At 32.1% G+C, this 14,885-nt stretch overlaps 1 protein-coding gene across 1 annotated transcript; it reads left to right on the top strand.

The window, feature by feature from the left end:
- Positions 1-605: 605 nt before the first annotated feature.
- On the top strand, positions 606-14,516 carry LOC130655715 (trafficking protein particle complex subunit 12-like). Its single transcript, XM_057458495.1, has 20 exons — positions 606-716; positions 3,875-3,987; positions 4,676-4,814; positions 5,021-5,122; positions 5,525-5,697; positions 6,002-6,062; positions 6,252-6,339; positions 7,311-7,427; positions 8,448-9,187; positions 9,611-9,769; positions 9,937-10,053; positions 10,656-10,775; positions 10,974-11,112; positions 11,898-12,086; positions 12,392-12,465; positions 12,782-12,880; positions 12,995-13,089; positions 13,353-13,440; positions 13,789-13,839; positions 14,257-14,516. Exons 2-20 carry the CDS (start codon positions 3,890-3,892, stop codon positions 14,446-14,448), a joined length of 2,841 nt encoding a protein of 946 aa, XP_057314478.1. The 5' UTR covers positions 606-716; positions 3,875-3,889; the 3' UTR covers positions 14,449-14,516.
- Positions 14,517-14,885: the final 369 nt, after the last annotated feature.

The following is a 14,885-nucleotide window of genomic DNA, read 5'->3' on the forward strand; positions in this document are numbered from 1 at the left end:
GGGATCTTGTGTTTGGTGGGTTTTTTTGACGTTGCTAAACTAGCCACGCTAAACTGGCCACTAGCTAAACTTATAGTAAAGAGATTACTATTTACTATAAGTTTTTGCATATTTTATATATTTTTATATAATTATTATTATACCCCTCTTCTTCAAATGAGTCAACAGGGACGTCTAATAAGTTTTGTTGCTTTGTTCGCATACACTGCTGCAAATAGGGTGGGGTCCAAGCAGTTCCAAAAGACTGCAGAAAGAAAGGAAAAATTTGTAAATCATGAAAATTCGGCTAGGCTTCTACTAGGATATCTTTTTGAGGCGAGGAGTTTTAGCAACAGCAAAATATGTGACCTAAAACTTTCTGTAAACAAAGATTAAAAACTTGAAAGGGTGGCCTTGTTAGCCATCCGTAACCAGTTGGCTACGGATTTTATATAGAAAGTTAAAAAGGATGGAAATAGTACATACAAATTGAAAACGAATGCTAAAATTTAAACAAAATTGTAATGCGAAAGTTTGTGCTTGAGGATTCTGTTTTCGTGTAGAACAAACCGCCATTACTTTTTGTATTTTGTCACGTGATAATTAATGTTCGCTTACGAAATTCCGTGCACATGTAGCACGGGTTCATAACACAGATCATGGACGGCAGGAGTTGAGTGGAGTTGGCTGTAAAGATTAATCAAGAAAATAAAGAAAGGAAAACGAAAATAAATAGAGTAAGCCATAATATAGCTATGAAGGACCCTTCTTTATTTAGCAAATATAAACTCGTGATCCCCTTTTCCCTTCTCCCTACACACGCTTTTTAACGACATGCTATTTTATTTGACTTTGTACCATAAATGTATAGCTATATACTGTAATGCTTATTAAAATTTTTGACATTTTTGGGGGGCATCTATTCATGGGGGCGTTTAAAAGAGGTGGGCGTTTATTAAATTTTTTACACTTCGTCTCATTTGCAGTTTTTAAAGATTAGCTACCTATAAAAGGACGTGGATATTCTGCTGATACTGACACAGAATAAGTGGGGGTATTTATTCTACCGGCACTAATTACCGGTAGAATAAGGGGGTATTAATTCTGCCGGCAGTAAAAAACTACTGGCAGAATAAAGAGAGATAAATCTGCCGGCAGTAATAGCGGAAAATACAATAAATACACCAAAAAGGTTTTTTTTGCAAAAAGTAAATATTGTACATAATCGTGGCATAAATACTAAAAAACTTAAAACATTTATTCCTATCAGGATCGCTTGACTCTTGCACAATATGACAAAACCACCTTTCTTGTTCTTTTCTTTTCACGTTGTTCTAAAAAACAGAAGTGACTAATAATAAAAATTAAAAGCAAGTCAAGTGACAAAAAATATGATGCTGGCTATATACCTTTTTCAATTGCTTTTTTATCTCCTCTTTTCCTAACAGAATATGGTAACATTATTTTTAGAATGTAACGACAAAAGAATTATAGACTTTTGTATTGTAAACTTTTGTAACTTACGTTTTTTCAAAAGATTTTACAACTAAAGCAAATATTCCCATCTGTGCTATTAAAACAAATGTCGTGGTATCTGATTAAGCACCTTGCACAAGAGCGTGGTTCAACCAACTCTGCTTTACAATTTCCACACAAACTTTCTTTCTGTGATTCAACTGCATCTTTTATGTATTCGTACAGCTTACCATAAGTTTCTTTTAGGCAAAATCTCCTAATTAGTTTTATATTGAATGATTCGTCACTTATGTAATTAGGAAGATCCTGTTTGACCATCCTTCGAAATGTCTACACCTTCGTTTTTGTTTATACAGTTGATAGCAAATTTGGGTGTACACAAAACAGATAAAATCATTTCATCCTTTCCTTCTTCGTTGAACTTGTTAAAGTCATAAATTTGGAAATCACCATACAGGTACTTAGCCGTTTCCTTAATTTGGACTGTGAGGCGCCTTTGTTTTGGCAAGTGGTTGAACAACATCTGTGAAAAATACCATTTAAAAGTATAACATTATATATATCATCAAAAATCAAATTTATGTTAAAAAAATTACTTTTAATCTTTAATATATACAGATAATAAATGAAGGCAGCAGGAATTGAACCTGCAACTACAAGGCAAGAGCCATGCTGTTTTCCCGTTAAACTATACCTTTGAACATATTTTTAAGAAGGACTACATAAAGAAAATTGACTATTTCCTTTAATTTGTAGATTTAAGGAATAAACAATCTAAAATGAGCTGGAATTGGTTTTTCCTAACTTTCAGTTACTCTTTTTAAGAGTAGGTTTTAGATATTTTAAAAAGTAAGTTGCTTTTTTAACTTGATTTCTTCAATCGTCGCGGTCTGTTCTTCATATTTGTTGCCTGTGTGCATGCATGTTCATTGTTTTAGACGCAAAATCAAAACAACTATGTCACACTGCAACTGGTATATTATTATTATATATTATTAGGTTTCAATATTTTATTGTATTTATTATAGTATATAGTCATTTATATGTTTAATCTTTGATTTATTTATGCTTATCAACTATATCCTTTACTTCCAAAGTTTGGCCATCTGCAAAACATGTGGAAGCTTGCTAAAGAATGGTCATTTTTCAGCCCATTTTTGTTCTACAGAAACATTTTTGAGACTTTAAACTATTATCGAGTTTAGATGGATAACTTCTGATTGGTATATATTCATATAAAGCCATAATGATGCCTTTGTGCAAAGAAACAGACTAAAAAGGACATCACTTTACGTAACGCTCACATCTTTTTGCCTGCCACACAATTGTTATAGCTGAATGGGCTTACTGTAGAAAATGTAAACATTCAAAAAGGTCTATGCCTGGCCCAGAAAAATGTTGTAAACATTTTTCTGGTATCATTTGTTAATATTTTTACATTAATTCTGTCTTTTCTCTTCTCTACAATGAAAATATAATAAAGCTGGTTCTCATCTACATTTTTATATTTTAATAGAAAGCTGTGGTTCCCTCCTACAGGCTAATTTTTTTTCAAAAAATCAGTTACCTGATCCATTATGGCATTAAAAGCCCAGGTCAGTAGGTCAAAAAAAAACCTGGAAATATTCAAGTATTAACAAAGTCCTGCTAAGTGGTGCTAATTTGTTTTACAGTCCTAGAATTTACTTTTGCCAATCAGAGAAACCTAAGAAGAAAAAAGGACGGCCTACCAACCAACTCATTTTTTCAAGGACTTAGGGACATGAACATGACATATTTTTTATGGTGTCCTAAACTTTAAATATAAAAAAAAATTCTGAGTTCAAATTAGCAGCTCGCAATTGCGAATCTCCCTACAAAGCTAGTCAGTCAGCCCAAGAATTTTGAATGAGAGGATCACCTTTAAGGTGCACTGTCGGTTTGTGAAAAGTTGATAATTTTGTCCTTTTTTATATAGGAACATTTTTTGTGGGTTTTTTTTTTGTATTAAATGTTAAAAAAAATCGATAAAGAAAGGTTAAAATTTTGCATCACAAGAAATATTTGAAATATGACCTATATTATTCAAATCTGCAAAAAATGAGTTACACAAGTTTCACAAAAAGTTTTTTTGCATATAATTTGTATATAATTTGTTCTCCTAAAGTAATTACAGGTTATCATTTTAATAGATTAGTATATATTCCTATGTACCTGGTTAAGAACAGTTTATTCTACCAAAAAAAACAGGAACCAATGCATACAATAAACAGCTTAGTGTAGTTATCTAAATTAACAGCTCTTTTTTGGTTGTGCCAACTTAGCTTTCTTTATGTCTAACATCCAATAAAATATTGATTTAAAGAAGGCAATTCTGTTTTTCCCCAAATATCCAAGTTCTGTAACAGTATACTGTATAAAACAACTTTTATTCATTTAGATCCTGTAAATTAATATGGGTCAAGGTGGGTCCACAGAACAAGATGCAAAGGTCAAGGCAGTGGTTGGCAAACTGAGCAAAATGGAAATCAAAGATATTGAAGCATTGTTCATGTATGGCATTTATATTTGTCCTCAATTGTGAAAAGTCTTCTCAAAACTCCTCAAATCTCCTCTAAATGTAGACTCTTTAACAACTTCTCCTCAAATCTCCTCAATTTCTCTTTTCAAAACTATATGTTTTGTCTCATGTTTTTATTTTCAAAATGCATAGAAATGATCATCAGTGCAAAAATAATTTGTTTTTTTACTTGTGGCGTTCCCTTTAAAGTCTCCTCAGATATTCTCAATTTCTTTAGAAAATTAGAAAAAAAATTTATGTAAAAACCATCATCTTCTAAATAAAGCTTGGAAATTTATATCAAAATATCTTAATTTTCCTTAAATTTGACTCTTGCTATTAGCTTTTTGTTGTTGTAATTTATTCAATAAAGTTGCACATGCTTTTAAAGTTTTTTACAATCAAATTACATTGAGGAAAAAAGGGGGTGTGTTTTTTTAAACTTGTAATTTTGTGCTATAGCTACTATGGATTTATTGAAAAATAATTGCTGAATGGGTTAAAAAGCTTTATATTGTTTTTGTAGTACTCATGTATACTGTATATATCCTATTATACAAAAAAAAAAATGAGGAATAAGATTGGTTTCATAAAAGAAAATTAATATCTGTATCCAGTCAGAGTAGTTTCTGTAAGACAATGCAAAGCTTCTACTATTATTCAAATTTATTAATCACGTAGGGAACTATCTACAAAGACACAAGAAGGTGAATCTGTAATACGACAGCCAACTTGGTTAAACAGAGATAAATTTGCTGAAGTTTTTGGAATGACTGAATTGGTTATTGAACAATTGTTTGAAGCCTTTGACAGGGACAAGGTTTATTATTTTATTTTATTTATATTTTTGTCTGAAAATGATTCAAAAATCATTTCCATGAGATGGGTTAAAAATGTATGAAGTATTAGATTTTCAGTCCACTTCATAGCATTGTTGTTAACTACACTAGTTTGATTTGAGGAATCATTTTATTTTGATGCTTGAATTATTGTTGCATTACAAATTATTTTTTCTACTTCTCATAGAACGGCTTAGTTGACATGGAAGAATTTGTGACTGGCATGGCTCTGTGTCTGCATGGCAGTGTTAAAGAGAAGTGCAAGCTACTATTTAAAATATTCAATCTGGTGAGTTGATTGCACCATTGATAAATCTTTTTCTGTTATTATATGATTATCTTTCTGTAATCTCTAATTGCAAAGTTTCTGTGATTAGAGAAGAATGTTTTGCTGTATTTTAGTGTACTGTTAGGAAGATCTAAGAACAAACCTGTGAAATACTTTAGAATGTCAGTATAGTCAAAAGCTTTTTGCTGAACCAGCGAAACTATACAAGATTTATAGCTGCAAATAACATCATTCATTTACTAAATATTATTTCACCTTATGAAATAAACATATTTTTATTATCTGCACTCTTGTACCCTTTTGTCATCTATCCACACAATGTCTTAGCCACAACCAACATTTTACAAAGTATTTTATTTAGTTTTTCTTTTGGATGAGCGCTTTCTGCATTTTCTTATGCAGGATGGTGACGACGGGATTAGCAAAGAAGAGTTGTCTGCCGTATTAACAAGTTGTTTGCAGTCTGCACAGGCTGTTCTGCTTAGCACACTTAAATCAGAAGGAATATCTGGCTGTGAGGAAACGGTTGCAAACCAAACAGGAACTGCTATGATGGTCTCTGTAGTTGTTGATAAGTATGATTGTCGCTTTTTTATTTCTTAGTTTATATATTTTACCAATTAACAATACTACTCTCATAAAGTTTGTCTATCTGTGATTGCTAAATATAGTCTGGTCTAAGCATTCTATAAGTATGTATGTTCACGTCCATGTTGTGGTATATTTCTGTAATTTGTATTTTCGTTGGTGTCAGTAAATTTTTTTGTTATTGTTGTTGACAGTTTTACGCTGTCAGAGATTAGTATACTTCTCTAATTAATTAAGTCTTTGGTTTATCAATAGAGAAACCATATTCTTATAGGTCATTTTGTTTTTTAGGATTGTGAAAGATGCATTCGAAAAGTGTGATTTATCTGGAACAGGGAAATTAGAAATAAATGTAATTATTTTATTTTTCATTATATCTTGTTAATATATCTATATACTTCCCATCTATGGTAAAACATCATGTTTTTATATCATTACTTCTGATATATATTGTTTAAGATTATCTTGTTTTTCATATAATAGCTTAATTTTAGAGTTTTGTTTATTGTATACTGCATGTATTTTTTTGTGTTTCAATTAGGAATTTGTCAAATGGGTGCATAAAAACCCTAAGTTAATGAATAACATCTTTGTGATGCAATGTCCAAAGCCATCATCTCAAAGCAATTGTAAGTGTTGTTTTTTTCAGTAAACTAACATTTACATTTATTCCAAAAATTAGACAGTTCACATAATTTAAAATATAAAGCAGGTATATATATTGGGGATTAGTTTTAAAGAGATATTGTTACGGCTGCCAAAAGGATCAAAACACAAGGAGGATATTTTGTGAGTTTTATTTTGTGGTTACTAGCTAAAAGTGCTTGAGTCGCTATTTTGCAAATTGCGAACCTTCGTTCGTAAAAGTGTTAGACTTTACTAACAGATTTTATGAGAAATTCTCTCAAAGACATTTCTCCATAGACTGAGAAAACTAACATAATTCCTATTATAAAGCATACAACATTACACTCTAGGGACATACAAAGTTACGGTACAACGCATATATCGTCACGGTTGCGCACAAGACGATCGTATGAACAATAAGACACATTATGACATTAACAGATATTGTTTTACAAGACTATGGAAATTTAAGGAATTTTACTGGAATATTGGAATACTGGAGTAGCCAAGTCAGGATGTTTTTTAAGATCGATTTAGCTTCCAACATATATTTTCAACGTATTGTCATGTTACATCAATACATGGTCAAAATTGTTTACAAAATTTCTTTTTTATATAATTTTTCATTAAATCCTCAATGTAATATTTTGCACCAAAAACAATAAATCATATCATATTTACAAGCATGAGTAATTTCCAAATAGTTCTGTTAATTAGTACTTTTAAAAGTATTTGTATGATTGTAAAAATTTCTAAATAATATATTTTGGAAAATTAATATTCAAAGTTAAACAACAACAAAAATGAATAAAAATTCTATTTTAACTTAAAAACAATTCATAACATTGCGCAAACACAGTAGTTGTTAATTTGTCACATAACATTTAAAAGGTTTTTATTGATCTTTTATTGCTTCTTTTTTAACTGTATGGTTTTCTACCTGTTGATAATGTGTTTGTGATTACTATTTTAGCTTTGCCAACTTCTGCCAGTTCATTCTCCATTATTGAAACTCCCGTCACTGAGGAAGAAAGTGATGTCTTCGAATCAATAAAACCAATACCTGAACAAGAAGAACCTGAATTGAAACGTAAGATGTTAGTTCGTATAAAGATTTTAGTAAAGGCATAAAATAATTTAGTTATTAGTTAATCGACATATATTTCAAGCATTCATGAATTACAATGGTTCTTAATGCTGAAATGCGTAAATACTAAATGTTATATGCAAACGGAAATATAAATTCAATCAGAAATAAAAACAAAATGAACATGAGCAAAAAGAGCATAGACGAAGGAAGCAGTACTTTCAATACGAAAGTCTTGAGTTGTGAAAACGTATTGAACGACATTAGGATAAATGAACTTTTATAATTGATCAAAGCCAAAGGAGGCTTGGTAGTCTAGATAATGTAAATTAAGAAAGATATTGAAGCGTTTAACAAAGCTCATCGTTTACCTTTAACCTTAAAACGTTGAACAATCTGAAATACTCAGGAAATTATTTTTACTTTAGGAAAACATGAAATTTGTTTACTCATTGTTCTGTTTCAGTTCATTATAAGCTTATACAATTTCCTTGTTACAGCCTTCTAATAATACCCTTAGAATTGTTAAAATGAACCCTTAAAAAATTTAATGTAATTAATATGCCTGTGAAAATGTTATGATGATTAAGACTTTCTAATTTATATAATATCATACTATCAAGGCCTTTATATGTGAAACTATATATTTCATTACTTCACATAGACATTTTAGTTTTCCATGCTAGCTAAAGCAATGTGCTTCTATGATACATTTTGCTTAAAAATCATAACAATGATATATTTGTGAAAACTAAAGAGAATTTGTTAGAATTTTTCAACAGTGATGATCGTCACAAAATTGGATCTTGATCTTTGTTTGGCCAGAGTTGTTAAAAAATTTTTCTATGACTTTAATGTTTTTCATCAATTTTAGAAATTTGAAATATGATGAAAATGCTATACGAACTTTTTTAATCACATCAAAATTTGTTTTAACATTTCTATGTGTATTTGAATTGTAATAAAAAAAAACGATTTGATTGAGCTTGCAATCAGAAAATTTTATTGAGAATTTATTTTCAGAAATTGAAGAAGAGACTACCCAAAAGCCACAAACTCTTCTAAATATTGCATCTACAACCTCATCCAAGCAACAGTCGTTGCAAGATTTCTTCTCACAGCAAACTGGAAAAGATGACCAGCAAAACTTTTTCGATTCGCTAGGTGCTGACACATCCACGCAATCCAACCAACAGCTTGACAATATCGGAAAGGAGAATTCTCTTCCACGTCCTTTAAGTGAAACATGCCTCACTCAAAATCTTGATGGAAGTTTAGACGCACATGGAGGAAGTGAGAATAATCTGAATCAAATAATACCGAGGAGTCAGTTAATTCCACAAAATGTAAAATCAGAAAGCTTACAGTCAATAACGCTTTCGCAAGATTCCTTACTAGATGATAAAAATAATTCATCTGAGTTTTCACAAAATTCAGTGCCACCTAAATCGTCTGTAAATGATGTTGTGGTGTCGTTGGAACCAAATCTAGATCCTGCTCCAGAAATATTTCCATCCGATGTGCAATATACAAACAATGCATCGCATTCTTTACAAGATGCAAGTCACCTGGAAGCAACACAAGGTAGCACAGATTCAGTTGTTTCCAATGCCGTTTCACAGTATCCTGATTCTGCTGTACTCGAAAATACTGGTCAATCGGAATCTGCACCTCCTAGCAAGTCAGCTGAACAATCCTCTCAGGATATACCTGAATTAGCAGTTGACATTGTAAAAGTCGAAAGGCAAAGAAGTGTTCCAATGGTAATAGTGGATTTTTTGTATTTTTTCTCAATGTTTTTTTTTTCAGTTTTACAAAAATATTAATTTTAGTATCTTCTGCTGGTTGCTGGAGAGCTATAGTGTCCATAAATATAATTAAAATCTGTTAAAAGTTGCAAATATATCTTTTCTAACAATTCTCACTTGCAAGCAAAACAACTTTTAATGAACAAAACAAAATATACTGAGACTGTGTTGATGAAGTCATAAACAATTTTCTTAGTTCTTACAGTCCTCTTTTCAACTATCAGCTTTTTTAATAAAACCAATGTAGTGAGTGCTAAACTGAGCCTCGCTTACATGCTTACTATATGCTTATTTTTGTGGTAATTGTTACCCTAAAAAGTAAAAGTTTGTGTATTTTTAGTGTATTTTGTTTCGTTGCGAAAACCTTTTTTCGTGTAGGCTGAGGCACCAGCTGAAATGTTTGCAGAAGAAAAACCCTACTGCTCGTACTGGCAGCCGAATTATCGTACGCAACAAACGTTAAATTTATTTGGTCAAGGACAGTTGTTTGATCAAAGCCTATTGACATTTCCATCTGTGTTAGTGGAAAACCAAATGGTAAGAACTGCTGTTTTATTTAATCTGCAAAACTGGTATTTTATATACTACGTAATCTGACATTGTTATTTTTTCGACGCAACACTGGTTCCATAATCGTATATTATAACTTTGGCAGGTGTAAATTTGTACGCATGATATTATTGTTGTTGCTTTTGTTTTTAAAGGGCGATCCAGTGAGAGACTTGGTAGCCAAATACTTAGGCGAACAGGAAGCGTACAAGCGGCCAACTCTAACGTCTGAAGCCGTTGAAATGAATGAAAATGGTATTCGAAAATTACTGGTAGGCGTTTTAAGCAATATGTTTTAAAAAGCAAATAATTTAATAAACTTAACAATAAGAATATGTCTTCCACTATGCTATGGCTTTGCTTTGAATAGGAAAAAGGTTTCGAATGTAATGACTAATACTTTTAAGCACTCGTTCTTCGTATTAAAACAACGTCTTTATGCTCAGTTTTTGATGGATAATCTAAAATGCGTGTGGAAGTCGTTTTGTAGCTTAGAAACAGTTAAAGCAAATTTAAAAAAACTAGTCGGTGGCTCTTGGAAACATCCACTAGTTAGCCCTTCCTTTTTATACCGCATTCCGTGCGTCTCGCTACTTTAAGTGACAGACGGACAATATTAAAATGTGTAACAATGCTATTTTCAACAATCAGATTTTAATTGGCATATCATGTTCCAACGAATGCTTTTCTGAGTGACACCTTCTTAAGTAGACTGAAATGTAATTAAACTTTCTTACAGTTCTCTTTTAACGGGTTTCCATAAACCGTACAAGGCTTTCCAACCTGCTGATATGTGAGAATTGAAACACAGGGTGAAAATAAGTGGCCACCCTTAGCCAGTTCTTGTGATGCTTATTTTTTTTTTAATGTTTAGTCTGCTGGTTGCTGGAGAGCTGCAGTGGATTTAACAACAAAATATTTGACAGCATATGGTCAGGGCGTTTCTTCGACCAAAGCACAAGAAAGGACTCTGTTGACTCCGAAACTGCTTCAGGTGAGTGGTGTTATTACTTATTGGCTGTTGTAGTACAGTATCGTAATTAATCTTATAAATTGGAGTCAAGAGCTGAAGAAACGAAAAATGAAACATCCAAGCATCCTTATCACTCTGTTAAGAAGGCCTACATTCCTACAACCCTTCCTCCCATTAAAGATGAAAGGGATGACGCCTACCTATGTGTTATGACTTTAGATATGGTTTGTTCGTATTTCGTTGCTGATCAAACTGCGCATGTTTAGCAGTGCAGAAGCGGAATTGGTGGCTTTTAAAGATTTTGAAGGTCCTGATATGTACTACCAGTTCTACCCACAGCTTTACCCTGGACGGAAAGGTTAGCTTTTTTTACAGTCGATTCACTAATTAGTAAACACTTTTGGTGCAATCACTTTTTATCTGCTAATTAGAAAAATCTCATTTTTTTCTCTAATTCGATAGGAAACAGGTTTCTAGAACCTTAGTTCAAGAACTACGTAACCCATCAATATATTTTATGGACACCAGGAGGAACTTGGGTGGATAGACAAAGTATTTAACTGCGATGCTGATCCAACTAGTCATATAAAAAAATATATTTGTTTGGAGTAAAAAAATGTGTTCTCTTCCCTATTTAGGAAAGAAAATAGAGTGAATTTATGGTAACAGTTTTCATTTCAATGTAACGAATAAGAATTTTCGATAAGAAATTTTGTACAACGAGTAACTGTCTTCCATTCGCTTTTTAAACAGTCTTCAATAAGCATTTGACCTTGGTTTTGCCGGTCAAGTAATATTTGTCCGTAAAAAGTGTCCGCTTTTTAGAGTATTCGTTAAGTAGAGAGTCAACTGTATTTCTAAAATGATGTTAAACATATTAAAAAGGAAGGGACAAATAAATTTTTTGTAGTATATATAAAGATAGGCTTACGTTTACAGATAGGTTAACGTTTATAGTTTTGTTATTCGTCTATATATGTGGAAAAAATAACTGAAAGCTCACCAAAGATAATATTTGAATATAATACGTTATTTTAAAGGTTTTTTAGAGGGATATATTTTTGAGAGTGAGTTCCTGTGTGATAATTTTATTAAACTGAAAGCGTTTCTGGAAATATTCATAGCATACTTTTTGTCTCTTAGGAAGCATAGTTTCATTCAGTTTTCGACTTCTCCACGCAGAGTTACCACAATATAACGGGCGACCAAATGTCGCACTTGATCGGCTGTATCTGTTGTTGTCGAAGGTAACACGTGTTGTTAGCAACCTTTCGAACGGTCTTAATGAAGATGGTGAGAAGAATGTGGACATACCTCATGCAGAACTGGAGGGTAATGAATTGATATGCGATAATTCTGTGATGTGGATGCCTTGTAGACATAGGATCAAAAGATTTAAATTCAATTTGATTGTATTTCAAATAGTGGGCATTGCGTAGAAACTCTTTTTATTTTCTTATAAAAAATGTCTCATGTCTCATTAAGTATCAGACTGCTCGCTGTTTCAGATGTTTTCCGATTATATGTTGGACGCGGGTGTATTTGAATGAGCGAAGAAAAATAGGCAACTAAGCATTTTTTTCTGTCAGTCTTTGAAAGTATCTTACAGTCATTTTGTTTTGTATATGTATCTGTAGAACGCTTGAAATTGTGGAAGAAAAGACAGCTGCAAATACATTACTCGCTTGGGAATTGTCTTCTTGGAATGAAGGTAAAAGGCTTTTTATTTTTCCTGAAAGACTGGAGTTATTTTTGCTCGTGAGGATGCTGTGGATATTTAGAATCGCTTTTACCACTGCAGGAAAATTTGTTTGAAGATGAAGAGTATTTCAAGCATCTCTGAATTTTTTATTAGCGATACTCGAAACCTATGATACTTTCAGTGGTTTTTGGCGCAATTTTCATTAGATGGTTTTGGGAGTTAAAAAGTTCTTCTTTGAATGGTACTGTACGACTCTTCTGGCTAGTTTATAATCTGCGAGTCATTTCAAGATTATTCCAAATTTCACTTGTTTGACGTCTTTCAGGAATACACACTTGCTGTAAAATTATTTGAAGAAGTGATCAAACTAGACCCAGCCCGCAAACTTCCAATCCTATCCGCTATAGGAAGGATCTATTTACAGGTAAATAGATTTTTCTAATCCGTGAAGCTGAAATTTTTAAATGTATTTGCACCTCATAACCTCAATTTCATAAATCCCGTTTTCTATAACTGGCTCTTTTATTTTTTAATTTAGTTTGGTGATTTCGAAACAGCCACAAAGTACTTCAAGATGGTGGAAAAAGCAGAGGAGAAAGACGAAAAAATTCTAAGTATCATTGCTATGAATAAGTATGCACATACAAGGCTTTTGTTTTTAATGTTTTTGATGCAGAGAGATGTACTTGCAATACTAAAGCAACTATTTCAGGCGGTTTTTTCAAACACCTATTCATTTTTAACCCAGTAACAGTGTTTTTAACCAATAGTATTTGTATAAATATTTCATTATTTCGCCTACTATGTAGAATTATAATGTTTCATGTAGACTTTTGTGCTGATGTAAGCTCTTTGGTTTTATTAACTAGGTTAATATAAAGTTTTCTCATTATAAGGGGCTACTTGTCGCTGGCTCACAGTTCGTACGAAGAAGCATACCAACAATTTACACTTTCATCTCAGCACAACCCAGAGAATCTTGCGGTAAGATTTGTGAGCGCCTTATTACGCAAAGATGTAGCGTCCTTCGTTGTTGTAATTTAGCTATGAGCTGGTACAAATATGCGTGTTCTTGCATATTTTTATTTTGAACACTGATGAGTTGCACTTTATTTCCTGTGCACATTTATTCATTCATTTATTCATTTATTCATTTATTCATTTATTCATTTATTCATTTATTCATTTATTCATTTATTCATTCATTCATTCATTTATTCATTTATTCATTTATTCATTTATTCATTTATTCATTTATTCATTCATTCATTCATTTATTCATTTATTCATTTATTCATTTATTCATTCATTCTATTTATTTATTTTTTGTAGGCAAACAACAATGCTGCAGTCTGTTTATTGTTTATTGGCAAAGTAAAGGGGGTAAGATTTAATAGTTCACTTTATTATAGATCTTTCCGACCAACTCCCGTTTCCCCTTCTTTTTCAAAGCTCTGCACCAAACTACGATTTTAATATGGACCTTGAAAGTAGTAGCTCATATGTGCAGACACATGTTGAAGCATCTATTTACCACATATATTCCGCGACATTTTTTTCGAGACAGAGAGTATGCAAAAAAAAAAAGAAAGAGGGAAAAACGTTTAGATGAACCAACAAATGCAGTGGCCAAAATTTGCCCCAATAACCAATGAGTATAACTTTTAGTCGAAGATATTATTTTTAGCTCTTCCTGTATTTGTGTCAAACAGGGAATTGTTAAAGCCTTCTAAATATTTAGCTATGTTGAGATAAGAAGACAAACAACATTGTAGCTTAAATGATTGGTTGTTGTTTTAGGCAAGCAACGTTCTGGAAAGTATGGTGTGTCGCTCGCCACAAGTCAGTTTACATGAAGACATTTTATTCAATTTAAATACCGTGTACGAGCTCGAAACGAGTCGAGCTTTACAAAAGAAACACAAGCTTTTAGACTTAGTATCGAAACATCGTGGTGATAGGTTTAATGTGCAGTCCTTAAAATTGACATAAATTCTAGATATTTTTTTTTTTTTTTTGTAAATATATGAATATTTTTTCAGATAAATTTATTAAATTTATGTTTTGTATTGTTGTCGGAAAAAAAGTAATACCTTTGGGCGGATATTTAGTCAGGGGGTGGGTTCTGAGGGGGGTTGGGGAAGGGGCTACTTTATTTTTTATGCCATTTAGCCTTAATTTTCTTACGCAAAATGCGTTAAACCTGGTGTCTGATAACATCTGATAATTCTTTTATTTTTCTGGAAACGCTCTTACAAAAAAAGTCATGCGCTCAGGAGCGAGTAGTAATTTCAAGGTGTTATCAGTATATCAACCTTCGAAATTGCGACAGCTAATTTCGCGCGTTTCACTACACATTTCAGTGTCGCAGACATTTATTTCGCAAAATTTGCAGTTTTTGCACCCGCTCGTCTCGAAAATAAACTTCG

This window comes from Hydractinia symbiolongicarpus, chromosome 8 (genome assembly GCF_029227915.1).
Source record: "Hydractinia symbiolongicarpus strain clone_291-10 chromosome 8, HSymV2.1, whole genome shotgun sequence".
NCBI lineage: Eukaryota > Metazoa > Cnidaria > Hydrozoa > Anthoathecata > Hydractiniidae > Hydractinia > Hydractinia symbiolongicarpus.